Raw genomic sequence first — 24,415 nt, 5'->3', positions numbered from 1 at the left:
GGTGTGACCGGCTATTTGCGAGGTCACAGCACGTGGACATGGGGGCATCTTAAGGGCTCTCCCCGCGGGGCTGCTTCAACAAGGGGACTGCGGGGGAGGGGGGGGGCGGCGCGACGCCCGGGAACTGGGCGGCGGCGCGGCCCTTCTGGCGTTGCCAGGCGCGCGGTTGCCGGGTGACCGGGGCTGTTGACCGCCCGGCGGCGGCGAGCGCCAGAACGAAGGCAGGGCTCGCTGCGTGCTCGCCGCACCCACCATGGCCTCTCGCAGCGCGGGCACCCTGCTGACCGAGTTCAATGCCGCCTACGTGCCCCCCGCCCTCATGCCCGGGTAAGGCCGCCGAGCACGCAGGCTGGACCTGCCTGTCAGAGCCCCCGGGGCGCCCCTCCTTTCCCCTTCCGCAAAACCCCTCCTCGGTGGTCGAAACTCCGTCCCCGCTCCTTTGGGGTTTGAAGGAACCCAGGGCGCCAAATTTTCATCTAGCTCAGTGGTCTTCCAGGGGGGTTGCGCGCTCAGAGCAGGAGAGGCTGGGTGCGGGCGGGGGACTCTCCAGATACCCTGGGGTAGGATTTGCACCCCTAGAGAGCGCAGAATACACCCAGCCCGGGATAACGGGCCCTCCAGTGGATGGAGGCCGGGTAACGGGGAGGAGAGGGAGACTCCGTGTGGGGTTGGTGTTTGGAGACGCGCAGGCAGGAGCAAGAAAGTGAGGAGTCACCGAGAAGGGAACAGGTCCTTCGGCTCCCAGCACCGTGTGGGGCATTCAGGATTCGGGCAACGTTAGTGTTTATCCTTTGAAGAAACGGGGGCGGGGCTCGAAGAATCTGGCCAGACAGGGCGGCAGTGCGTTCTGTAGTGCGCGCTATCCACCAGAGGGGGGTCGGTTTTCCCGCTGGTCTCACTTCATCCTCACAGAACCCGGTCCCCAGAGCTGCCTTGCTTTTAGCATTTTCAGATGCAGAATCAAACCTACCCTTTCCTTCTCTGGATGTTTTCAAACTGCAAACATCCAAGATGCAAGTCTAATTGTTTCCTTCCTCCCCTTTCTCCCAGTGTGTGATTCCCCCGCCCCCCACCTCCTCTTCCAGGCTGTAAGATTGTCTTATGTCTCTGTCCAGTCAACTTGGACATTTAGGGCAAAGGCTGGATTCTAAGAAGCAACCTGCACAATATCAGCACATCTGTATAAAGTGAATGAATGAATGAATGAATGAATGAATGAATGAAATTAATATCTTTAGAATTCTGTAGGCAGGTCTTCCTGTGGATGGAAAAAAAAAAAGCACATGCTCTCTCCTGCGGTCTGAACAGAATGCAAAGTACATACAAGATATCACGGTATATTTTGCCTGAAGTTTGGGTTGTTTTGAAGCAGGATAAGTAAGACATTGAGGAGCTGTGATATTAAAATCATTTCTGCGCACAGAGGTAGTGCAATAACTAAGCACTGGTGCTGTAGTTTTAACCCAGCCCACTTGTGTGGGCAGGACCTTGGAGAGCTCAAAAGCCACTTCGGCTCCAGTCAGAAAAAGCTGATTTACCAGGTCGCAGTTTCCTATTCTTTCATTCATTTAGACATTCGTTTGATAAAAACGTGTCGAGTACTTGGTATGTGCTGGCCGTTGTGTTAAGACAAAAATGGGGAGCGGGGCTGCCCTTGATGGGTTCCCAGTCTGGCATTAATACATAAGGTTTAATTCAAATCCATCTTTGTAACCTTGGATAGTGGTGTTTATATACACCACATTCTGAGTGTTGACCATGAGGTTTGATTTAAGACGTTGATGCATTTTTTACCTTAAGTCCCCCCCATAGTCTCCAGTTGGAACTTGACCCTCCCAATGGTTCCCACTCTATTTAGTTGTGGGAGAGTGATTGTTTCAGAAGCAATCCCAGGATACTTCCCTATCCATGCCACTTGTCTGCAGTTCTCTTGAGCAACCTGTCCTGTGATTGATATGGAAATTGTGATAACAAGTGAATCATAAACAAGGCTCCTAGCCTGGACGGGACTCCTAGCCTTGAGCTGCTGAGCCCGGATCTGCTGCTTTCCCGGCTGGATCTTTCTGGGAGGGGTATGGTCTCCCTAAAGATCCCCATCGATGAGGGATGAATGGAATTGTCTTATGTTTCTAAATGCTACCTCACTGGCAATTTTGTTCACTTAATGAAAGAATCCAAGAGTCTCCGCCACACTTGGATAATTATTATTTTTGTGTGTCTTTTCAAACATTAATCACAGGATTTTCAGGGCAGCCAGTCTCGTCTGGCAGGTACATCATCCCTCTTACCAGTGTTATTCATAGAGGCAGAGAATGGTGAGGCCCTAGCAGATCCTGTGACTTAGCCCCTCCCATTCTAGACGCAGTCACTGAGGTCTGGAGGGAACTTGCCTGAGCCCCAGGCTGGTGATGGAAGAGCTGGGCTGGAACCAGGTTCCTGATGCCCCGTAGTAGCACCCAGGAGCCCCTCATCTGAGTACCTACTATGTGCCAGACACTGTGCTGGGATTTTAGAAACTTAAAAAAAACTCTTCACAACAACCCAGATGAGAAATGAGCAGCTTGCCCAAGGTCATTTAGCAAGTTGCCCTATCTGGTCTTTATGATTTCAACACCCTGCTCTCCCCAGGCTCCAGGCTAACAAGCTATTATCCTTAGTTAGATCCCTGCAGTGTTCAAGGCCTGGTTCTAGGTGCCAAGGGAAACAGGATGCTGGTCTTCAGACTTGTTGGCCAGGGTGCTCCATCTGATGCTTTGCTGCTCCAGGTGGCACAGCCCTCAGGCAGCTTGCCACTGTCTGGCCTGTGTCCCATCCCTGCAGGGAGCAGGGAAGTCTTGAGTCAGAGTTCCTGGGATCGTAAGGCTTTTTAAGGATGAGACTGGCCTTAGCAAGACTCTGTGCCTCCTGCTTGCAGGTGAGATTTGGGTGGCATCCATCCTTTTCTCCTTGTCTCCCACCACACTTAACTGGTTCTCGGGGCAAACACGTGCCCTGCCATTGTGCATTCATTCATGCACAGACTGCTACTGTCCCTGAAGCTTACAGCTCCTGCCCGGCAGCTCTCACCAGGAGGGAGGGCAGGGGAGCTTGCACCCCAGCCCTTCCCTCCATCTGCCTGGAGTGGCAACTGTGTCCATATCTGTCACTGAGCTAAGCCTGGACCTCAGGGGCTTCAGGGCCCTAAAATCAGTGCATTCCACACTTGCCATTGTCAAGGGGGTGGTCCCACCCTCTGTGTCCCTTTCCCCGGAATCCCTATAAAACAGACAGGCAACACCCAGTGGTATGTTAGTTAACATTTAACAATCAACTCTCTGGAGGGAAAAAGCTTTAATTCGTAGCAGTCATATATGTTCTATAAATACTCCCACCACAGCTGATTTCAAGCGATTAACATGGCATCACTGAACGCAGAGTTGGGAAGAGATATGCGGCAGCAGAGCACCACACAGTAATTCCACCATACAGATACAACAGAAGGAAATTACCTCAAGAACACAGACAACAGTGAAATGTATGAAATCATTAGGAAGCATGAGTTTTGAATATTATCTTTGTTTTTAATATAATTTCTTTAATTGTAACTTTATATAATTTAATTTTTAATACTGGCTTGTTTAACAACAGGCTTGCAAAAATCCTGAAAATTTAGCAATCAGCTCTCTTGAGCCAGTATGAGCCAATATAAGCTGCCCCTAGTACATTTCTGCCTGTTCCCACCAACTTCTTCAGGCCTGAGACCTCACTTCTCAGGGTGAGAGAGGAGCAGGCCAGACAAGAGGAGGGGAGGCTTTGTCAGCTGCATCTCTGAAGCCCCTTCCATTTCAGCCCAGGCCCTGGCACTCAGGTGTGTAGCCCTGAAGACAGACCAGTGCATCCTGGGTATGAAGCAAAGGCCATCTGCCCAGGTAACCAGAGGAGACCCTATGTCCCCAGATGGGTAACCAATGCCTCTCACACAACCTTGAGAAACTGGGGAGCCTTCCTAAAAACAGAGGGTCAGGGTCCCTGGAGACCTGCGCTTTAGAACAAGGATGCTTCTTCTCTCCAGAAGAATTATCAGCCCTTAAAATGTGCCTCCACTGTCAGTTCAATTCAACAACATTTACCAAGCATCTATTGAGTGCCAGGAATGCCAGGGATAAAGATACAAATAGAACACAGCTCTCTCTCCCCATGGAGTTTATAATTTGGAAAGAATGAGTGAGGGCCCAGGTAATTACAACAAAGCAGAATGTGACCTACGTACAAGACGTACGAGAGGCCCAAAGAGCAATGACAGTTCATAGAGGAGACATGGATGGGTCAGAGAAGGCTCCACAGAATGGGGGTATTTGAAATATTCCTTGAAGAATGGGTAAGATCACAATAGGGGAGAGGAAGAGAGCAGTGTCTTCTGGATGCAGTGATGGCCTGAGGAAAACATGGGGTGGAGGTGCCGGCAGGATGTATTCCACAGTAGCAAATGTCCTGTTTGGCTGGAGTGGAAAAGCTGTGGCATGAAAGTGGATCAGACTGGAAAGACCTCTCACAGAAGCCCGTGTCAGGCAGGGCCTTGAGCGCCTGGCGGTTTGTTCTTAATTTCACAGGCAAGGAGGAGCCCTGGAAGGTTTTTGTCCAGCAAAAGGATCTGAACAGAGCAGTACTCAGAACCAAATGTTGTGGAGAAGAGGGCACGTGTGGAATGAGGACACGTTAAATAGTAATAAGTTAATTAGTTAATAGGGCTGCTCCTAGGATCCCCGATGGCTCATGGCAATTAACTTTCATGGTAGCTATGGGGCCAACCAGTGCTATCAAGAGGCAGGGACACTGTCCCCTGCAGGCACAGTAACCACAGTAGACTTTAGGGTGCACGTGTGATCGTTGCCCACGGCCCGGCTGAACACTGTCTTCTAGCTTGTGGGGTGTGCAGGTGGGTGAGGGGCACAGCAGCATTGAAGAGGTCAAGGAGTTGGTGTGGTGGCACCACAGGGACAGTTCGATGTCCCGTTATGAGACTCACCATTCCCTTCTGTTCTCTCCACCTTGACCTGCCACACAACTAGCAAAATGGACCTTCAGAAGGCTACACTATGGAACTGCACGGGGTCACACTCAAGGCACGCAGATGCAAGTGCATACAAGGGACACAGCCCTAGCTAGCCAAGGCGTGCGGGCTGAGTGCTAAATAAATGTGCACATTTGCACGTGCGCCCGCGCACACGCGCCCCTCCCTGAGCAGCAAGTTCTGAACGGAATCTGGAATCCAGACAGAACCTTAGGAGCACTGCGGAGGAGAGGGCTTCTCTTCTATTGGAATGCAAATACCTTGGCATTCAGAGAAGGTAGAAAAGCAGGGAGCAGAGGAGGAGTATGGCAGAGAGCATGGGGGTGGCGAAGAGAAGAATCACAGGAACACGTCACATTTCTATAGCTACTTCCTTCAGAGGAGCACGAACGCCCCTGTGGGTGGGATGCTTTGTGACAGAACCAAGCCCCTTTGAAAACAGCGTTCCAGGACATGGTGCCCCTGGGTTTCTGGACTTTTGCCTTCTCCAGTGAGCATTTATTGAGCACTTGTCATGTGTCGAGTGCTGGATATAAAGGGGAACACAGATCAGCAGAGGAAGTGAACTACCGTGGCTCTGTGTGGATGACGGATGACCATCTTACTGTGAAGTGGAGACCCTGGTAGAACCAGGGTGTCCAGTCAGGGAGGAAGGCAGAGCGCCCTGGTTCTGTGAGTGAGTGGGAAAGGCCCCGAAGGGCAGGCAGAAATTTGGCATTCCAGGAGAGGAGATGTGTGTGAAGGCTTGGAGGCGTTGAGAGCATGTGGGGCCCACAGAAGTGAGTAACACTTCTGGGGTACAGGGTACCTGTGGGGAAGTGAGAAGAAAGAGGTGAGCCTTGGTGACCTGACGTATATTTGAGAAAGATCGCCCGGCATCAGTGTGGATGGCAGGCTGGAAGGGGTGAAACCTGGTCTAGCACACTATCTAGGAGATTCAGGGCCATCCAGGTGAGAGAGGAATGATTGTAGCAGACGGATGCAGGGCGGTGGGAAAGTCACTAACAAGGGAGCATAAGCAAAACTTAGCAATAGGTTGGCTGTGGAGGACAGCAAGGTGATTCCTGCTTTCTGGTGGATTCTGGTGGAATCTAGTGGGTGAGGGGGGTGTTAACCAGGAGAGGCGTATCCAGAAGGAGGAACAGGCTGGTTTCGATCGCAATGAGTGTGGATAGCTGAGGGTGTGGATCTATAGCCAAGAGAAGGGTCAGAGACAGAGATACAGATTGGGGGATCCTCGGTGGTGGAAGTCTAACATGGATGAGCTCCTCCAGAGAGAAGGGTCCCTGAAAAGAGAAGAGGACACCAGCATCTAGAAGATGAGGAAAAGAGTCAGACCCCAGTCAGTCCTCCTCCACATTGAAACCTCCAAGCCTCACCCAGGGGAAACCCTTTGGCGGAGCTCCACCCCCCCCGCCCCGCCCACCCCAGAATCGGCCTTCTCTCCTTACTTCTAATAGCATTAGAGCCTTGACCACCGGCAAAGCCCCCGCGCACGCGCGCGCACACCCGTGACTCAGTGCGTCCTCTTGAGGAAGAGGGCAGAGCGAGTGGACCTTTATAATTCCTGTCACCTAGCATTGTGCCAGCACACAGTAGGTTCCCAATAAAATAACTTTTAATGCCATCTGAGTCTCTGTGTTGTTTTTTTTAAAGATACATGTACAAAGAAAACAACAAACCACCCCCAATCCAAACACCTACAATTAACCAGGCTTAGCATTTGGTGAACATCATTCTAAGTTTCTATTTATGTGTATATTCAAATAAAAGACAATATGGATGGGTGGATGGATGGATGGATGGATGGATAGAAAGATAGACAAAGCAATTTTACAAAATTAGGATCATACTATATTTACTATTTAAAAACGAAAAGCATGAAATTTAATCTTACTAGAACTTAACTGAAGACAAAGATACTGAAGCAAAATGGAAAAATAGCTACACTTTGGATAAATGCTAATTCATCACAAGAGGTATTAGCTCGTAAAATGTCCCTCTGAAGGAGCGAGAGAAAAAAAGGGAGAAAGAGAAATACAAAAGCCATTAAGAGGTTAGAGTCATTACTTTTTTTTTTTAAACAACGTTTCAATTTTAGATGCCATGGGTTGACTCTGCTTTAGAAATTCTTAGTAAGTACACGCCCATTTTCTCTCTACCTACCCACTCCCCAATTTTTGTTGTTTAAACTGTTTGCTACTGTGATAGGTATTATAACATTTACATTCTGTTCTGCAACCAGCCTTCACCTGCTATTCCTAGTTCTGTACTTAAATAGATTTGAAGCTCACCAGCAGTTGTTCTAGCAGAGGTTCTATATTACTGAGTGTTTTTTTCTTTTGAATCAGCTCTCAGTTGACAGGAGTCTGTCACACGGCTTTCACAAAGAGGCCAGGGGTACTTTATTTCCTAAGCTCTTTCATGCTGGGAAAGGACTGGCAGCCGCCTTTATACCTGAGTGACCACTTGGCCAGTTTGATACTCTTGGGCCACGCTCTTTTCCATACAACATCTTGTCAATGACCTTTCTTTAGTTTTCATGCTGTCGCTTTATTATCTCTTTGTTGGGGTTTGGTAGCACCTGTTGACCAGCACCTCTTTTATTCCCTATGTTCTGAACCCCTTGAGAAATCAGATAAAAGCGAGAAAGCTGATACCGGGAATGAGGCTGACACTGAACCCCAGAATGAGACGGCCCGGCTGCACTGGGTGGGGCAGGCTTTCCTCCCAAAGGGCAGTGTGTCCACACAGCACAGGGCGTGGAGGAGCCATGTGGGCTTCCTTGTTTCCGAGAAAAAGGGGGAGGAGGGCTAGGCTTCAAGAAGCCTGTTGTTCTTCCCTTCAACCCACCAGCCAGCTGTTCCTTCACCTCCAATGTGGAAGAGCAAGTGGATAACAGAGGCACTTCCGTGGGGAGCTCTTTGCTCATGGAAGGACTCACTGGGATGAAGGAAGAAGCATCTCCCTACCTCTTGCTTTGACCTATGGATTTATTGAACTCATATTTTTGTGAAGTCTCAAACAAAGCACAAAGAACTCTCAGGAATTCTGCTTCTACTTCTCAGGTTGTTTCTTCCGAACGAGTTTCTTCATCAGTGTGAATGTCACAGAGACAGCATGAGCCAAGGACATTAGACTTACCAATTGGATGACCTTATAAGGCTTTAATGAAAAAGTACAGGTTCACATTTAGGTGGTGGGTCCGAAGTCATGGGAAGCATAGGAGTGGAAGAGCTAAAGAAGGTACAGAGGATTCCTTAGAGAAATTTGGAAATAAAGGAAGAGAAAGGGTGGTACATAAGAAAGGAGCAAGGCTTATTGCAGAATTTTGTGGTCTAGGAAAAATGTGCACATTTGTAGGTAGAAGGGGAGAAGCCAAGAGAGAATGAGAGATCACAGATGGCCAGGAGGAAGGACAGAGGCTGAGAGAAACAGGGAGGGACCAATTAGGGCCGTGAATGGAGGGGGGGCGTCCAGACCCAGGAGGGGCGAGCCATGGCCACGGGGAGGACTTGGCCCTGGAAGTGGCCGAGGTGACCCCCTAGGCTCAAAGGCACTCACCAGCCCCACCATCTTTCCAGGGCAGGAGACTTGACCATCTATGAGGAACTCAAGAGGGGGCAGCAGAAGGGCAGAGGCTTGTGGGAGAGGGTTATGACCACCAGGGTCAGGCTATCAAGAGCAGAGATGCCAAGGGAACAGAGAGGTAAGGCTGGAGGAAGGCCTGAGTCCGGCGGAGGAGCTCTCCCCTCCACCGCCTGCTCTGGCCCAGGCGGCCTCAAGTACGGCCAGATTCTAGAAAGGCACTGGTGTTCTGGCACCTGTGCAAGCCTCTGGTCTGGAGATGTGACCATCCTAGAGGACTAGGGGAGAAAGAGGCTCAGAGTCTCTGTCACTTGTCCTTCTCCAGAGACCCGAGGTGGGCAGTGCACCTTAGGAAGCTTCTCAAGGCCCAGAGGTGACCCCGGCGCCCACTGACCTCACACCCAGTTTTAAGGGCCTCTCATGGAACTGACCCTGGAGCCCTTCCCTGACCTGTCCCTCCCCTCCCCCACTGCTGTTACAGGTACCAAGGCCATGTTCCCGGTGTGGCCTTCTCCTTCGGCTGCCCGTACGGCACCGCTACCCTCAAGTACTTCCAGGACCACCGCAACGCAGCCCTGGAGAAGGGCCACACTCCCTTCAGCAAGGGCGGCCACTTCCCAACCCTCTTCTCCGCAAACCCCAACATCATGCTGAGTAACCGCTCCCGCACCCGGGACCGCTGGCTGCACACCCCCACCTATACCCGCTTCAACCTGGACAATGACCGCTCCACCCAACTCACCTGCTTTTACCAGGTGGGCCGCCCTCCCCCTGACCGTGGGAGGGGTGGTGGCTGGGGCCAGGGGAGACCTCTCACCCTCCAGGGTGCCTTTACTTGCTGTTTTAGAGTCCCTGAACCAGCAAGGCACCCGGTGAGTTTGGCTAGGAGCAGTGGGGAGAGAACTCAAGACTCTGCTTCCCTGACCTCCCCCCACCCAGGGGCTCCTGTAGACTTGTCCCTGCTCCCTCCACTGCTGAGAGAGCTGGAGCCTCTGGCCTGGGGCCTCTCAGCCCTGTGAACTCTTGCTTACCTCCTGCCTGGGTAAAAGGCAAAGGTTGACCCCCAGGATGAACCACACATGCACGAAGGGCCCACTAAGCCTTCACCCGGCTCCTACCGCGAGTCTGCTTTCAACTGTACTCGCCCACCTGGAGCCAGGTGGGCCCACCTGACACCCCAGACTGCACTCTAACTTCCCTCAAGGGAAGAGAGGCAAATGGAGGAGGACCTGCCCACGTCCCAGTGTTCTTTCCTGCTCCTCTATCTTTTAAAGCCTCCTTTGGCTCTGGTTCAAGCACGTCCCAGCGGGCCCCAGGCACACAGGCACTCAGCTTCCTTAGTGGGAACTAAGGGAGCTATGCTATGTTCCTGGAAACCACACTTTCTCCCTCACCTCCCTTGCAAACATCCCTCCAGCCTGACGTCAAGGACACAGGTGCCTCCTGGTCCCCAGGGTAGAGAACTGTATGAGAAGGTAGCTCCTCAGGGAGAGGCCCAGATTGATGCCGTCACAGCCCAAGGAGCTGTAGGACTGTCTCACTGTCCTCCACTTTGACTCTCGCACAGAGCATGCCCTGTCCGGAAGCGAAGGAAAGGGAGAAAGAAACACAGAGCTTACCTGTGCCACCTGCTGAGCTGGGCCTCACATACCTTACTGTGCTGGTCCCTTGTCTCATTTACTCTCCATAGCACAACTGGTGTGGTGAGTGGCATTGTCATCATTAGACAGATGAGAAGTCAGGCTCAGAGAGGACACCTAGGTGGGGACTCCTTCAGGGGCATTAGGGGAGATGCCCCCACGCCCTGCCCAGGTACAGCCAGGCAGGGGCTGCAGGTGCCTGCGGTCACTCCTGCACACTAACAACTTGCCATCTCTCCTCGGCTCGAGCTGTAGATGGCACAGAAGCATCGGAAGTACTATCAAGACAAGACGGGCATGGTGCTCCGGGTCCCCTATTTCGTGCTGCCTGTGAAGGAGTGGGAACGGTACCCCATCCCCACCGACCTGTGAGTGCCTGCCTTCCTCACCCATACATGCAACCAGCACGTGTCCACAGGGCACCCGCTCTCTGCCCGGCACGCAGGCACCCAGACTGAGAAATGAATTAAGACCTTGCCCTAACGAGCCTGCAGTGCAGAGGGTGACAGTTACAGAGCAAGGGGTCAGGGTTCCGGCAGCCTGATGATGCCAAGAACCTGAAGGATGGAATTAGGAAGAGCATTTTCCTGGCCCGATGCAATGGGAGTTTGGGAGCAAACCCCATAATCTTTGCCAGCCTGAATCTGCAGGCTTCTTCCAAGCCCTGCAATGGCAGCCTTACAGCGACGCTCCGCCAAACGCGGCGCAGCTGCTCTGAGCAGCAAGGAGTTGCTGCCCTCTGGCGGACACGGAGGGCACTACACAAAGGAGGGGCTGTCCCCCAATACGGTGCAGACTCGAAACAAGTTCTATAGATTTGAAAATGTCTTCAAAGTTCAACTGTCCACTTGACAAAATGTGAAAGTCCCTCAATGCCTGCACGTTGATGATTTTATCCTGGAGAGCTTCTTTTCCCAAGGAAGGCCAGCTGTTCCTTGTGAGATAACCTGGCACAGGGTTTCCTTGCCTTACACCAGGGCAAGGAGAACAGAAGGCTATGCCATTAAGGTGTTGGGTGGGTTAGCGGGGATCAGGAAGCAATGGACAGATCTCCATGCTTACTTGCCTCAAGAGCCCCGAGTCTCACCATTATCATTATTGATGAAGCAGCAACCTTTTCCATAGAGTTTAATGATTTTTAAAGAAACAGATTTAACTGCCTGTATAGGTTCCTCTCTGCCAGATAGATCAATCTATTTAATAAACAGGAAAACTGAGGTTTAGCGATGGCCTCAGGAACTTGTGCTGGGCAGCCAGTCTGCTTGGAGGTAGAACTGGAGGAACCCAGGCGTTGTGACGCAAACTCTAGGATTCTGAGTTGGCCATCTTTGCCTCTTGAGGTGGCTCTGAGTTACTCCAAACCTGGAGACAGAGTGGGACCTCTCCTGGGCATAGAGCTCTTGAGACTGCTCTGGGAAGTATCTGTACCTCCCGCAGCTGTGGGGAGCCTGGGACACCCCAACTCCGTTGCTTCTCCAAACTGCCTGGCAGCCTTTGCTGCTGTTGATGGCTTCACACCCAACATGGAGGGCCGACCCAGTGGTTGGCAGTAAGAGGGCGAGTGTCTGCACTGGGCCCTCCCCCTGATCACCTCATGGCCTGGGGCAAGTCCCTTTCCCGAGTTTTATCACCATCACTGCCATCATCACCATCACCATCATCACCATCACCATCACCATTCTTCTAACATTTGTTGAGAGTTTGCTCGTTGTCCAGCATTGTGTTAAGTGCTTTATATGCATTACCTAATTTGCTTCTCAAAACCAAGCTAAGAGGGGTATACCAACATTGGTCCCTTTTGCATGTCTACACTTCTAGCAGGAGTTGGGCCAGAATCCATCCCAGCTGTGACACCCATGTCCTGACTCTTAACCACTGTACTATTGTGCAAATACAAGTTATTTTTATGTTAACTGCAGGGAGACTTATCAGCTGTTACCCTGATGAGCAGCCAGCAGTGTCAGCGTCAGCTGGTTGGGCAATGGGCAGGTGGGACTGTGGTTGGGCATTTTTTGCCCTCCCTCCTTGACGCACTGTGTAACACTGGCTCCATCCTCACCCTCAGGCCTCCTCTGAGCCCGAAGGATAAGTGGCACCTTTTAAGACTATGCCCTGAGAACATGAAGACCTACCAGACGTTCCCATCGGGGAAGAGGGTCTCCTCACAGGAGCGGCAGAAGAGAGACTCCTACTTTGAGTTCAGAGCATGACGCCTGACAGCCGTGGTCCTGGCCAGGTTGGCTCTTTGGAATAAAATCTTAAGCCATGACCATCCCATGCTCCTCTCCTCTGAGCCCCAGGAGCATTTGGTTACAGCAGGACAACGCCCAGGGGTCACACAGCACTGTGTCATAAGGGCTGTGAAAAGCTCAGCTCAAGGGGTTCAAGCCAAAAAAGTGCAGTTGTCAGTGACCTGTGGGGCTCACCCACCTTTCCCCCTGAGGTGGTGGAGGTAGAACTGAGGACTTTAGGGATCCTGAGTTGTGGTGGCAGGTCACCCAGATAGGAGATACCTTCCATCTGCTTCCACTGGTATAATTGAGGAAGGCCCATTATCCCACATCTGAGAATGAAGGTGAAGTGACCCCAGGACAATTGCATATGCAAAGGAATTCCTGTTTGAGCTTGGCTCAGCATTAGTTAGTCCACACAATAACCTGTAACAGAAGTGTTATTGATAAAGACACTGAGACTCAGAGAAGTTGAGAAAGTTGTCCAAGCTCACACAGCTTGGAAGTGGCACAGCCAGGATTTGAATCCAGGTCTGTCTGAATCCCAAGCTCTGATTTTTCCACTCCACACCCTGCTTGTGGTCCATGTGGTGACTGATATGCAGGAATGATACAGCCCTTGGGATCCTGAAGGACCCTGTGGTGCCGGGGAAAAGCACACATTTCTGCCTTCTGCCCACACTGGCATGGACGAGCTGGTTTGGCATCTACCCCTGGGACTATTTCTAGAAGGGGACAGGAGGGAGTCACCCAAGACTAAGCCACTCTTCAAGGAATCTCTGTTTCAGGAGCCTCTAGGCCAGAAGTGGACACCGGAAAAGGGTTCCGAGGTCACACACCTGAGGTGGCCTGGGAAGGCCAAGTTCTAGAGTGTTTATTCTCATCAGGCTATTGTTTCCCACTTCCTGGGAGGCCTCCTGCCTGCTGGGACAGGGGACAGGATGTGGGTGACAGTCCCTCAGCGGACAGGATCTGGGATGGGGACCTCAGGCCAGGTGTATACCCACACTACAGGAGTTCTTCAATATTCCAGCACTTCCTGGATTTAATCAAGGGACTCACCCCTGCATGGTGAGTCAGGACCTAAAAGCAAGGGGACCACTGAAGGTTCAAGTACATGAGGGTGAAACAGCCCTTCCCCTCTGAGCCATCCTCAGTTAGACTCCTCCCCGCAGGACGCTGTAAATAAGAAAACCTTGTGCCCATCAGGTAGGCATCCCCCATCAGGGGCTTCTCCTGTGTCTCAGTCTCTGACCAGCTGGACCCCAAAGGGTCCCTGTGAGGGCCAAACTCATTCCAGGGCTTGGCCGAATAACAAAGCCAATAAAATGATTGCTGGTCACCCACTGTCACATCCCAAGGGCCTGGGGGTGCCACGTGGGGCCAAAATGTCTTCTCCCTCAACCAGGGCTGGGAAACCGCGTGCCACCTGGAATGACCGCTACGCACACGACAGGCTGCCACAGGAGATGCAAGGAGAGGTGCTGGGGTGGGAGTGTGGGCTGCAGTGAAGGGAGGGAAGGACGTACATTTTCCTTTTGAACTTCTTCCCATTTGTCCTGGTCCCTGCTGTGATACGGGTGGGGATTTGAAGCCTGCTCTCGAAAAGACTGGCTATTCCTGCTTGCTTGACATCCTCAGCTAACTTAAGCCCTGGAACAAGCAGTTCTTAATAAAAAAAAAAATACTTCTATATGACCCTGCATTCAAAACATGATGAACTGATAGGGCAAAGAAAAGGGTTTTCCTTTACTTTATTGAATAAATAATATTCTAGAAGTGAGGGAGGGTCAGGGGAAAAGTCAGACTTCTAATCAGAGTCCCCTAGTGCCCGGAGAGGACTGGATTCCAAGTTCCAATGGTCCCCTCGAAGTCGCCAGTTTAGGTATTTGTGGCCACATCAGCATCCCCAGAAGTGAATCCGAAAGGAGCTGAAAGAAAGAATCCATGAGCCACCTTGAGCCTGCGTGTCTAAAGCACCCTCTGAACTCTGGGGCACTGTGGTCCTAGAGGCAGCCTCCCTTGTCCACCTCTCATGTCCCTTTCTCTGAGTAATGGCCAGTTTGCAGCTCTCCCAAGCCAACCCAAAGCTGCCTTTAAATAACTTTTGGCATCACTAGAATGCAAAGGGTGTTTTATAACATTGCGGTGCTAGAACCAACCCATGGAAAGAAATGTGAGAAAGTCAAAGAAAAACTCAGGGAGGACAGGATTCTGGCCCCAATTATGTGCTGGGCTATTATGGAAGAAGAATTACGCTTGGTTGGGGTGGTTCCCAGTGTGGACTGTCTTATAGAGAGTCTGCCCAAGCCACAGCCCCCTGGCAACCATGTTGGAATAGAGAGCCCTCTCCTCCATCCAGGTGGTTGGAAGAGGGGTAGACAGTTGACCTGAGCTAGGCCAGTCAATTCTCTCTCTGCAAATTTGGAGTCAGAGCTGAAGAATATGACTTAGGAGTCACTGAGGGTCACTCAGAGCCAAGGCGATGTAAACTTGACCACTTGGGGAGACCGTATTTGGTCTCATGTCGGACTAAGCAGAGATTGCGGGTTTGTACATCGAGCTAAGTATGGAATTGCTGAGGAGAGAGGCAAAGACTCTATCCTAGGGTTGAGTCTATCCCAAAGGTGCTATCCCAGGTTCCTGACTGCGTGTGCTCGGAGGTCTAGATGCCTTTGTTCTTTTTTGATTGGCTTGTTAAACCGTGTGAGTGGGCATTCTTCCTCGTCATCAAAATCACCCAGATTGTGAGACCAAGGGCAGAATAGGACCCAGGAGTAGCAGACACATGTGAAAAAATGCCAGCTCAACACCACCGGGGTGTTCTCACAGGGCTGTTGGATCGTGAAATGGGCTCCCTCCAGGGATGGTGCGTTTCCCATAACTGGAAGGCTGCAAACAAGATTGTTAAATACGTCAGGGAAATATGGAGATGGCCAATCATTTCAAGGGTGCTTGGACCAGATAAGACCATGAAGGCCCCTTTGTGCCTGAAACAAGGTTTGGAAAGGCTTGAGGTCCTCTCTGGTCTCCACCTCCAGCATCCTGGGACCCCGTGCAAATCCCCAACTCTTGGTGACCCCTGGAGGTTGTGGGGGAGGAGGCAGAACTAGCGGTGGCAAAGGTAACGCCCCAGGTCAGTCCCAGAGCCTAGGGGACTTAGGGAGCAGCACACAGGTGTGTCGTAGAGAAGAAGCACCTGCAGTTTGGACCACATACATACCTCATTTGCAAAGCCTGGAATGCAATCCCCCCTTGCCTGTCAAAACCCCACTCCCTGACTCTTTCTAGGTTTCCTAATTTCTCAGAAGCTCTAGTTTTGCTGATTCTGAAAGAATCTGCAAAGTGCCCTGGAAACTCATGACTCCCTTGGGAAGATTGAGGTGCCCCTTTGGCTAAGGGGAGACTGGGGGGCCCTTCTTGTCCCCCACTATGCTGGGCACACCTCCCATACTCCAGAACACCTTACTTCATGAAGTCGGGAGCCTTGGCCATGGCGTGTTCAAACTCTGAGAAAGACAGCATGTTGTCATCGTCCAGATCCGACTCATTCAGGACCTGGCCAGGGGCGTGGGAGGGGCAGAGAGCAGAAAGGGGTCAGGTATGAACATGAGAGGGGGAGAAATGCCATGTGCTGTGTGCTGCCATAAGCCAGGCTCTCTGCCAGGGGCTCAACACTCATCCCAGAGTGAGGCAGGTGTTCTCCTCCTCCCACTGCCACCCTCACCCCCAGACAAGGACACGGAAGCACAGAGAGATGAGGTGTGTGCACTGAGGCCTGGGACATCGGGGGAAGCGTCCTCTCGGTGCCTCCAGCACACGCTTGGCAGTGAGATAACAAGGTGCAGGGTGAACAGGGTGACACCGCCCACCCACTCCTGTCACCCAGTCACAAGCAGGGATTCTGCACTGCAAAGGCTCAGTCAGGTCGAGGAGGCAGTGATGAGCCCTCAGTGCTTTAGCTCTGCTCCTGGTTCCCATCCAGACCAAAAGCACGTGAGGGGTCTCATGGTCTGAGCACAAACGGCTCCGTGCCCCGTTGGCTTCACGAGCTGTCTTCATGTCCTGTCATACTTTGCACCGGCACTCCAGGCCATCTGGCCATTGTGTTGTGCTGGGGTCATGTGGGAAGGAGACGTTGTGATGTGTCCATCTGATGCCACACTGCTATTGGGCCACCTGCCTGCAGCGTTTGTGGGAGGGACCCTGGCAGTGGGTGGCTTGGGCACACTGCTCTGGGGACCCTGGAAGGGAGTCAAGGAAGTAAGTCCTGATCCTGGAGGAAGAACAGGATATTGGGGGGTAGTGGCCTCCAGCCACGTGCCCGTCCCCCAGGGCACCTCAGCCTGCCACCATCTGGGGCCTTGGGGGATGCTCTGCCCCACCCCACCCCAGGCACACACGTGGTTCGTGAGGTCGGCCAGCAGGTCATCAGACACCCCATCGCTGTTGACCAGTCAGAGGATGATCCTCTGCAGGTCCTCCTCATCAATGAAGCCGTTCTCATTAAAGTCTGCAAAGAGGAGGAAGGGCCTGAGAGGCAGGGGCACCAGCCCGGACCCCACAGACTCCTGTCAGCCTCTGCGACGCCCCATAGAACCCAGCTGTCCCAGGTGGGCCTGAGCCTGGCACTCAGTCAGATGCGGGCAGGCCTGAGGAGTAGGCGCTCCAGCAGCTGGGCAGCCTGCAGATGAAGGTGGTACTTAATACATGATAAATAATAATAATGAATAATAAATAGTAAGAAGAAGAAGAAGCAGGAGCGTGGATTATGTACTACCTGTTCAAATTTGTCCTGAGAGCTTCACCTGAAGTCACTGAACCTTCACAATTAACCTTTAATTAGGCTCACTTTACCAAAGGGAAACTGAGGCACAAAGGTGTTATATGGTTTGCCCACACTGCCAGTAAGTGGAAGGGTGGGGATTCTGACCCGTGTAGGCTGGTCCCTGCGTCCCGTGTCAACCACTGTGCTATGGAAACGTCCGTCTCAGAACTCACAAGCCAGTAAGTGTTTTGGTGGCTAGGAGCTTGTCAGCATGGAAGAGCAGAGGGAGGGCTGGCTTTGGAGCTTGAGGACCTGCTCCTGTCACTCTGCATCAGCCACAGAGATGTACCAGGCTGGTTCCTGCCCACACGGAGCTCCCAGGCTGGGGGTGAAGGGGAGACTGTCTGACACCCAAGCACCAAGAAGAGAGGAACAGACACCCCAAGGACTCCAAGGGTTTCCAGATGGGCAATCTCATGTCTGGTTGGGGCGCAAGTGAGGGAGACTTTATGAAGAAGGAGGCATCAGAGAAGCACTAAAGGGCTTGGGCCTGCAGAGATGGTGACTGGAAGAGGTGCCAGGGTCTCTAGGGACAGTGGCAGAGAAGGAACAACACCGGGTGATCAGTTGGGTGAGGGGAGAAGGTCAGAGGTTAAGTCCGGAAGGTGGGTCGAGCTTTGAAGGGCCTTGAATGCCAGAATGAGGCAGTCCTTCCCTAGGACACCCCACATGGTCCCTAAACAACCCATCAGCCATGTAGTAAATGCAGGAAACTTAGGCAAGTGTAACTACAGCCACGACAAACACAGAGGTACCAGGCAATGGTCCAAGGACTTTATATTTCACTGCACTTAATCCTTATAACAGATGAAGAAACTGAGGCACACAGAAATTAAAGAACCACACTTACTTCTTTAATTTCATTTTAGCCTCTTGCTTTTAAATGTCTCCAAAGTCATACCTCCAGCCTGGTTTCTCCTTGAACTCCAGGTGCCTTCGCGTCTATCCACCTGCCTTCCTGCCCTCTCCATGTGGTCTAATAGATCCCTCAAGTTCAACTTAGCCGAACCCAAACTCTTCATACACACCCCCCCTTGGCCTGTCCCCATACCTGGGGCACTTACAGCTGTGCCCTTCTTGGCAAATGGGCGACTCCAACCCTTCTAGTCGCTTGGCCAATAAACTTAGAGTCACCCTTCCGTCATTCCCCACAGCTCACGTGTCAGCAAATCTTCCCAACTCCACCTTCAAGGGACAAAACCCAGTAGGATGACTTCTCCCCACCGCAGGGCCTCCCCCCGGGCCAGCCACCATCACCTCTCTGTAGGATCCCTGCAGCAGCCCCCTTACCAATTTCCCTACTCTGGGTCTGCCCCCTTCAGTAGATCCTCAACGCAGCAGCCAGTGATCCTGTTAACCGGTCTTTACGCACTGGGGCTCCCCTCCCTGGAACACTTTCTCCCACAGATCCTCTGGGTCTTTATTCCAATGCCAGCTTCGCACCAGGGCACAACCCAGAACCTGTCTAAACTTGCATTCCCTGTCCCTTTCCCTGCTTCATTTTTCTCCCAGCAACGAATATTACCTAACACACTATTGTTTCACGTATGAGCTTGTTTATTTCCCTCCACCAGAATGATGTAAATTCCACCAGGGCAGAAAGTGTTTTGTTGTTGTTGTTGTTTTTTGTTTTTTGTTTTTTTGTTTTTGTTTTTTTTTTTTGGTCACTACTGTATCCCCAGCTCCTAAAACAAAATAGGTGCCCAATGAATATTTGTTGAGTAAGTGAACGAACAACCCAAGGTCATACATTGGTAAGTGATGGAGACCCGACGACACCCAGGCAGTGTGACTCTATGGGCAGTCTATGCTCTGCATCACTCATAGCTGCTTTTATGGTAACAAAGTACCCAGTTTTTAGCTGGGCGTATGATTTTCTACAATGAGAACCACATTTTCCAGGTTTCCTTGCTGCTACATGTGGCCATGTGACTGAGTTCTGGCCAATGAGATGCCAAGCAGAAGAGGCACATTCCTTCTGGGAATGTCTTTAAAGAGAACGTGTATTCCTTGTGGCAATGAGGCAACCTGGGGAATGAAAGATAAAGTAACAAAATAGGAGGAGCCTGAGTCTCCAACATTGCACAGCCACCGTGAGCAACTGCCTCTGGAAAGAACATGTAGTTGCCAGTGATCTTGGGAGCTATCCTGTGTAAGCCACTTGGGGTTCCCTGTCAGTTGTCACCAAATTTAACTCTAATTCATTCATTGTCTGAACCTCAGTTTCCTCATCTGTAAAATGGGTAATAGCAGTACCTCCACACAGTTGCTCTTCACAGTCGCTATGAAGATTAAGTAAGAAAATACCTGGAAGTCAGCTGGCATGGAATTTGGAATATAGAAGGTGCTTATTAGATATAGTAGAGGCTCAATTCCCTATCATTTGATGATTGCTAAATACAAAACAATGTAAACCTTAGCAACTGTAATATCTTGCTTTGAAGACTGATAGCTAGAGCTATATTGGGCTCAGAGTGGAGGAGTGCGTTTATTGATGTCACAGGACCCTTCAGCGGTAGAGCCAAGACTTTTGTCCTTATTCCCCAAGGCAGGATATGGATGTGGAAGGTGCAACTAACCACCTCCCTCGTTAAGCAGATGGCTCACCCCCGGCTGAAAGTTTATCAGCCCCAGGGACTGGAGGCTAAGGCCCAAGATGCTCACTGCTCAGCCAGGCTTTCCCTGCACAGCCTGTGCTATCATACTCCATGGGGAATGGCTGAGAGCAGGTGGAGGGGGCAGAGGGCCCGGCCCTGGGACTGGACGCAGTGGGCAGCCACAGTGACATTGCACTGCTGGTGGGAAGCTCTGCAGCCTCTCCCAGAGACCCCGCAGTGTCCCCAGGCGTCCTGCTGGCCCAGCTCCCATATGCAGAGACTGCAGCAAAGTGACATGACTTTGGTCGTAAGCCAACTGGAAACAGAATCCTTTGCTGGAGTGAAATGTAGTGCTGGACAGTTCCTGTCCTTTGGGGTGCAAGGGCAGAGCAGCCTGGGAAAAGGCTGGGGGCTGGGTGCTCTGGGCTGTTGGCCAGCCCATGGGGCCTTAACAGCCTCTGGACCTGCAGCCTTGGGACACTCTGGGAAGGGGTCGCTTCGTCTTGCATTTTCCCAACAATAGGGGAGATTAGAGTGCTGATGGGGTCAAGGCTCATCCTTCAGGTCCCCCCAAAACACTCTTACCACCATCATCCCAACCTCTCTGCCATATTATTGCTTGCAATTTACAAATTACTTTCACAAAAATTAGCCCGTTTAATGAAGTGAGTCGGGCATGTTTTCACTATTTTATTCCCACGAGAATTGAGGTTGCCTCCCTGGCTTCTTCTCAGCCACTAGCATCCCTCGTTACTGTGTCAGATTTTGGGAAGGTGGGGGAAGATCTGCTACTGGTGCTCTGGCATCTGCCTGAGAGAAATTCGCAACTGGCAGAAGCCATACTGATGGGAGCAGGAAGGCAATGCCGGTGATGTTGGTCTCCAACAGGTAGAAAATCTCCCCAGAGGAGCTGAGACTGGGGGCTTGATCAGCAGAAGGGCAGGTGTGTCCCTCAAAGCAGATATTGGAGCCCAGTGGGTACATCTCAGGTAGGTGTGGCTGGCCCTGCTGGATTCTTTACCAAGAGCCATTCACTCCTCCTTTATTACCAATAGAACTGCATCTCTTGTTTAGGATGACATCATGTTCCGCTTAAAATACTCGGCTTTCCAGTCTCCCTTGCAGTTATACATAGTCACGTGACATAGTTCTGGCCAATGAAATATAAAGTTGTTGGGTAGGGCTTCCAAGAAAGTTTGTTAAAGGAGAGTGGACTTAATCTGTATCTTTGAATGTCCATTTTGTCCATATCCCTTCTTCCATCCCTTTTTCTTCCTGCTGGAAAGAAGATGAGATGCCTGTAGGCACAGAAACCATCTTGTGACTGTGAGGACAGATGTCCCATACTAAAGATGGCAGAACAGAAAGCTTGAAGAAGCCTGGCCCTTGGTTACTTCCTGAAGCCATTTCCCCAGCTCTGGACTACCTGACTCCAGACTTTTTTTTTTTTTTTTTTAATTAATTAATTAATTTTTTAAATTTATTGTGGTGACAATTGTTAGTAAAATTACATAGATTTCAGGTGTGCAATTCTGTATCACATCATCTATAAATTACATTATATGTTCACCATCCAGAGTCAGTTCTCCTTCCATCACCACATATTTGATCCCCCTTACCCTCATCTCCCACCCCCCAACCCAGACTTTTGTTTTTTAACATGTATTGTCTTACATGTAACTGAATGCAATCCTAACTGAAATAGTAGGTCACAGCAGTAGTTCTCAAATTCTGCTGCACTTTAGAATCACCCAGGGAGCTTTTACAAAGCTCACCAACACCCACCAGCACCCAGCACCAAGACATCAACTCACTGCCGCAGAGGCCCAGGCTTTCACAGGTCTTAAAAACTCCCTCGGTGGCCCCACTGTGCAGCTACAACCAGTGGGTTAGTGCTTCTTAAACTTTAAGGTGCAGAGGAACCACCTGATTTAGGGATGGGGCCTGAGACTCTGCATTTCTAACAAGCTTCCTAGCAGTGTTGACGCTGCTGGTGCACGGGCTATACTTGGAGTGAGGAGAGGCTGGAGCACTGAGTTAGGCCTTTGAACTTGGGCTAAGAATGACTGCCACAGCCATTACCACCACCATCTTCTCCTTTTCATCTCCTGTTCTTTCTTTTTTCCCCCCGCCTGTTCTTCCTTCGCTGCTATCACCACCATCTCAATTTCTTGAGCAGCCACCACGTGCCAGGTGCCAGGCTCAAAGAATCACATGTCCCAGCTCTAATCCTGCTGACAACTGTGTAAGGTAACAAATCTTCTGAGCCCAAAGAGAATTCGTATTTGTCTGGGTATATCTGATGAAGACTTGGGGTTTATGAGTCTCTAGGCATCTATTTGCAGAGCTGATTTGCACGAAGGCTTTGCACTTTTTGTTTTTGTATTTGAGCTCAAGGAGGAAGGAAACCATTCCAGGGGACCTGGAGAGATGGGGTAGAGGAAGATACAAGCACAGCGTAGGGGAGAGGTGTTGCCTGTTCCTTGATCTGAATTGTGGCATTCTGTCGGACCTCTTAGGAGTGAGGGCATTCTCTCCATTTCTGAGCGAAACACAATTTAGCTCCTGTGCCTTGAAGCTTGCAGAGAACCTGCTACTCTTCTAGCTCCCCGAAGATTTGGGTGTTTTTGTTTGTTTAGGTCTGGGAACTGTGAAAAGACAGCTGAGGCAGACATCTTTTGGGACATCTTTACCATCTCTGAGAAGTGTCCCCACCCTCAGCAGTAGACCTCTGCAGCCATGTTTGTTTCTGTGGCTCTGCTTCTTCTTGGCTGTGGTCGATTGGACAAGGCGGTCATCCAACCCAAGGGCAGCTAGATCACTGGTTTGGCTGAGCCAATTAGCATCTCCTGAGAAAATGGAAATGAGAAGCATAGATGCTTGTGGCTAGTCAGAGTGAAGCCCACAGGCCATGTGAGAGGCCAGGACTGTCATTTTGACCCATAGGCACAAAGGCATACAAATCAGATCTGCAGAAAGAGAAGTGCACAGAGAGAAGCAGAGATGAGAGACTAGGCATCCACAGAAAGAAAAGGAGAAAGTAGCTCTTTCCCTTCCTGACACCCTGCCAGCTGCATTCTAGCCCCTCAGGAGGCCTACTTCAGTTCTACCATGGGTGCCATACTGCTTGTGGTGGACAAACCCCAGTGTCCCCGTCCCAGTATGATCTGTACCTCTTGGTGTGCACGTTTCTGTATAATCCATACCCCCATTAGTGTGGGCAGGAATTATGACTTATTTCTCACCAACAGACAGGTAAGAGTGATGGATTGTCAATGATTACAATATATTATATAAGACTCCATCTTGCTGGCACACTGGCTCAAGAGACTCTCTCCCTGGCTGTGTTTGAAGAAGCAAGTGGCCATGTTGGGAGACTATGTGGCAAGGAGCACAGATCAGCCTCTGGAAACTGATGTCAGCCTCCAGCTGACAGCCAGCAAGAAGCCAGGGCTCTAAGTTCTATAGAAACAAGGAAATGAATTCTCCCAACAGCCAGACTGAGCTTGTAAGTGGATTTCTCCCCAGTTATGCATTCTCCAGGCGAGAATGCAGCCCAGCCAGAATCTTGATTGCAGCCTGTAAAACCCTAAGAAGAGGACCTGACAAAGCCATGCCTAGACTCTTAACCCACAGGAACTGTGACTTTATAATGTGTGTCATCTAAAGCCACTAAGTTTGTGGTAATTTATTACACAGCAATGGAAAAATGATATACTGCTGTTCTTCATCAGTTGCCTTTTACACAGATACGCTACCGTTACTTGCAACCTGAAGATTCTTGGCTAAGACAAGAGCACCCAGCCTGGGCCGGCATTCTCCATCTAGAATAACTGCTCCATCCAGAAGAATATTGACAGGAAATGGAAAAGGCTAGAGACAGCATAGCAATGAATAAAAAGATAGAAATTCTCTTATATACGATGTCAGAGGGGCAATAGATTGAGGGAGGGGGTTACCATTTTGTGAGGCGTGAAATGGTGGCTCTGTGGCAGAAGGCCTGACAGAGTAGCAGAGACTACATTGGAAAATTCCTGGAGACTCCCAGAAATAACTTGAGGTAAGCAGAGAGGAAGACTAATGGATGGGCTGGGGGACGGGAATATGAAACCAACTGAATTTGGGTATGTGACTTTATTTGTACTTACCGTGCTTGAAGTTCACTGTAAATGTGTGTCTCATATCAAATTTAGGACATTGGGGGCCAGTATTTCTTCAAATATCTTTTCTGTCCTGTTCATTCTCTCCTCTCCTGAGATTTCAATTGAATGCATGTTAGACCTTTCTATTGTCCTACATGTCTCTGAGGCTCTGTTATTTTTTCCTCTTGATATTTTTTCTCTCTCTGGTCTTCAGATTCTATTATAATTATTGATTTAACTTCAAGTTTACTGACTCTTTCCTCTGTCACCTCAATTCTCCAGGTAAGTCCATCCAGTGATTTTTATTTCAGATATTTTATTTTTCAGTCCTATGTTTTA

General features: G+C 50.6%; 2 protein-coding genes across 2 annotated transcripts in view; one reads left to right on the top strand and one right to left on the bottom strand.

The window, feature by feature from the left end:
• The first annotated feature begins 205 nt into the window (after nt 1-205).
• On the top strand, nt 206-13,953 carry FAM166C (family with sequence similarity 166 member C). Its single transcript, XM_033125207.1, has 4 exons — nt 206-327; nt 9,120-9,393; nt 10,534-10,646; nt 12,344-13,953. The coding sequence occupies exons 1-4, from the start codon at nt 254-256 to the stop codon at nt 12,486-12,488; spliced, it is 606 nt and encodes a 201-aa protein (XP_032981098.1). The 5' UTR covers nt 206-253; the 3' UTR covers nt 12,489-13,953.
• A 377-nt stretch (nt 13,954-14,330) lies between these two features.
• The window catches only part of CIB4 (calcium and integrin binding family member 4), a 49,933-nt gene continuing 39,848 nt past the window's right edge, over nt 14,331-24,415 (bottom strand). The window contains 3 exon segments of the mRNA XM_033125400.1: nt 14,331-14,440; nt 15,979-16,067; nt 16,913-17,022. Coding sequence (XP_032981291.1) covers nt 14,410-14,440; nt 15,979-16,067; nt 16,913-17,022 — 230 coding nt within the window. The 3' untranslated portion in view covers nt 14,331-14,409.

The sequence above is a fragment of the Rhinolophus ferrumequinum genome, chromosome 13, assembly GCF_004115265.2.
Source record: "Rhinolophus ferrumequinum isolate MPI-CBG mRhiFer1 chromosome 13, mRhiFer1_v1.p, whole genome shotgun sequence".
Lineage (NCBI taxonomy): Eukaryota > Metazoa > Chordata > Mammalia > Chiroptera > Rhinolophidae > Rhinolophus > Rhinolophus ferrumequinum.
Note: the sequence above shows the minus strand (reverse complement) of the source record. Positions and strands in the feature narration are given on the sequence as shown.

What these genes read in the sequence shown, in the direction of transcription:
- FAM166C (XM_033125207.1), top strand. Translation starts at nt 254, where the DNA reads ATGGCCTCTCGCAGCGCGGGCACCCTGCTGACCGAGTTCAATGCCGCC. An exon ending in CCCCCCGCCCTCATGCCCGG is followed by an intron (nt 328 to 9,119) that starts GTAAGGCCGCCG and finishes CTGCTGTTACAG; the next exon opens with GTACCAAGGCCATGTTCCCG. An exon ending in AACTCACCTGCTTTTACCAG is followed by an intron (nt 9,394 to 10,533) that starts GTGGGCCGCCCT and finishes CTCGAGCTGTAG; the next exon opens with ATGGCACAGAAGCATCGGAA.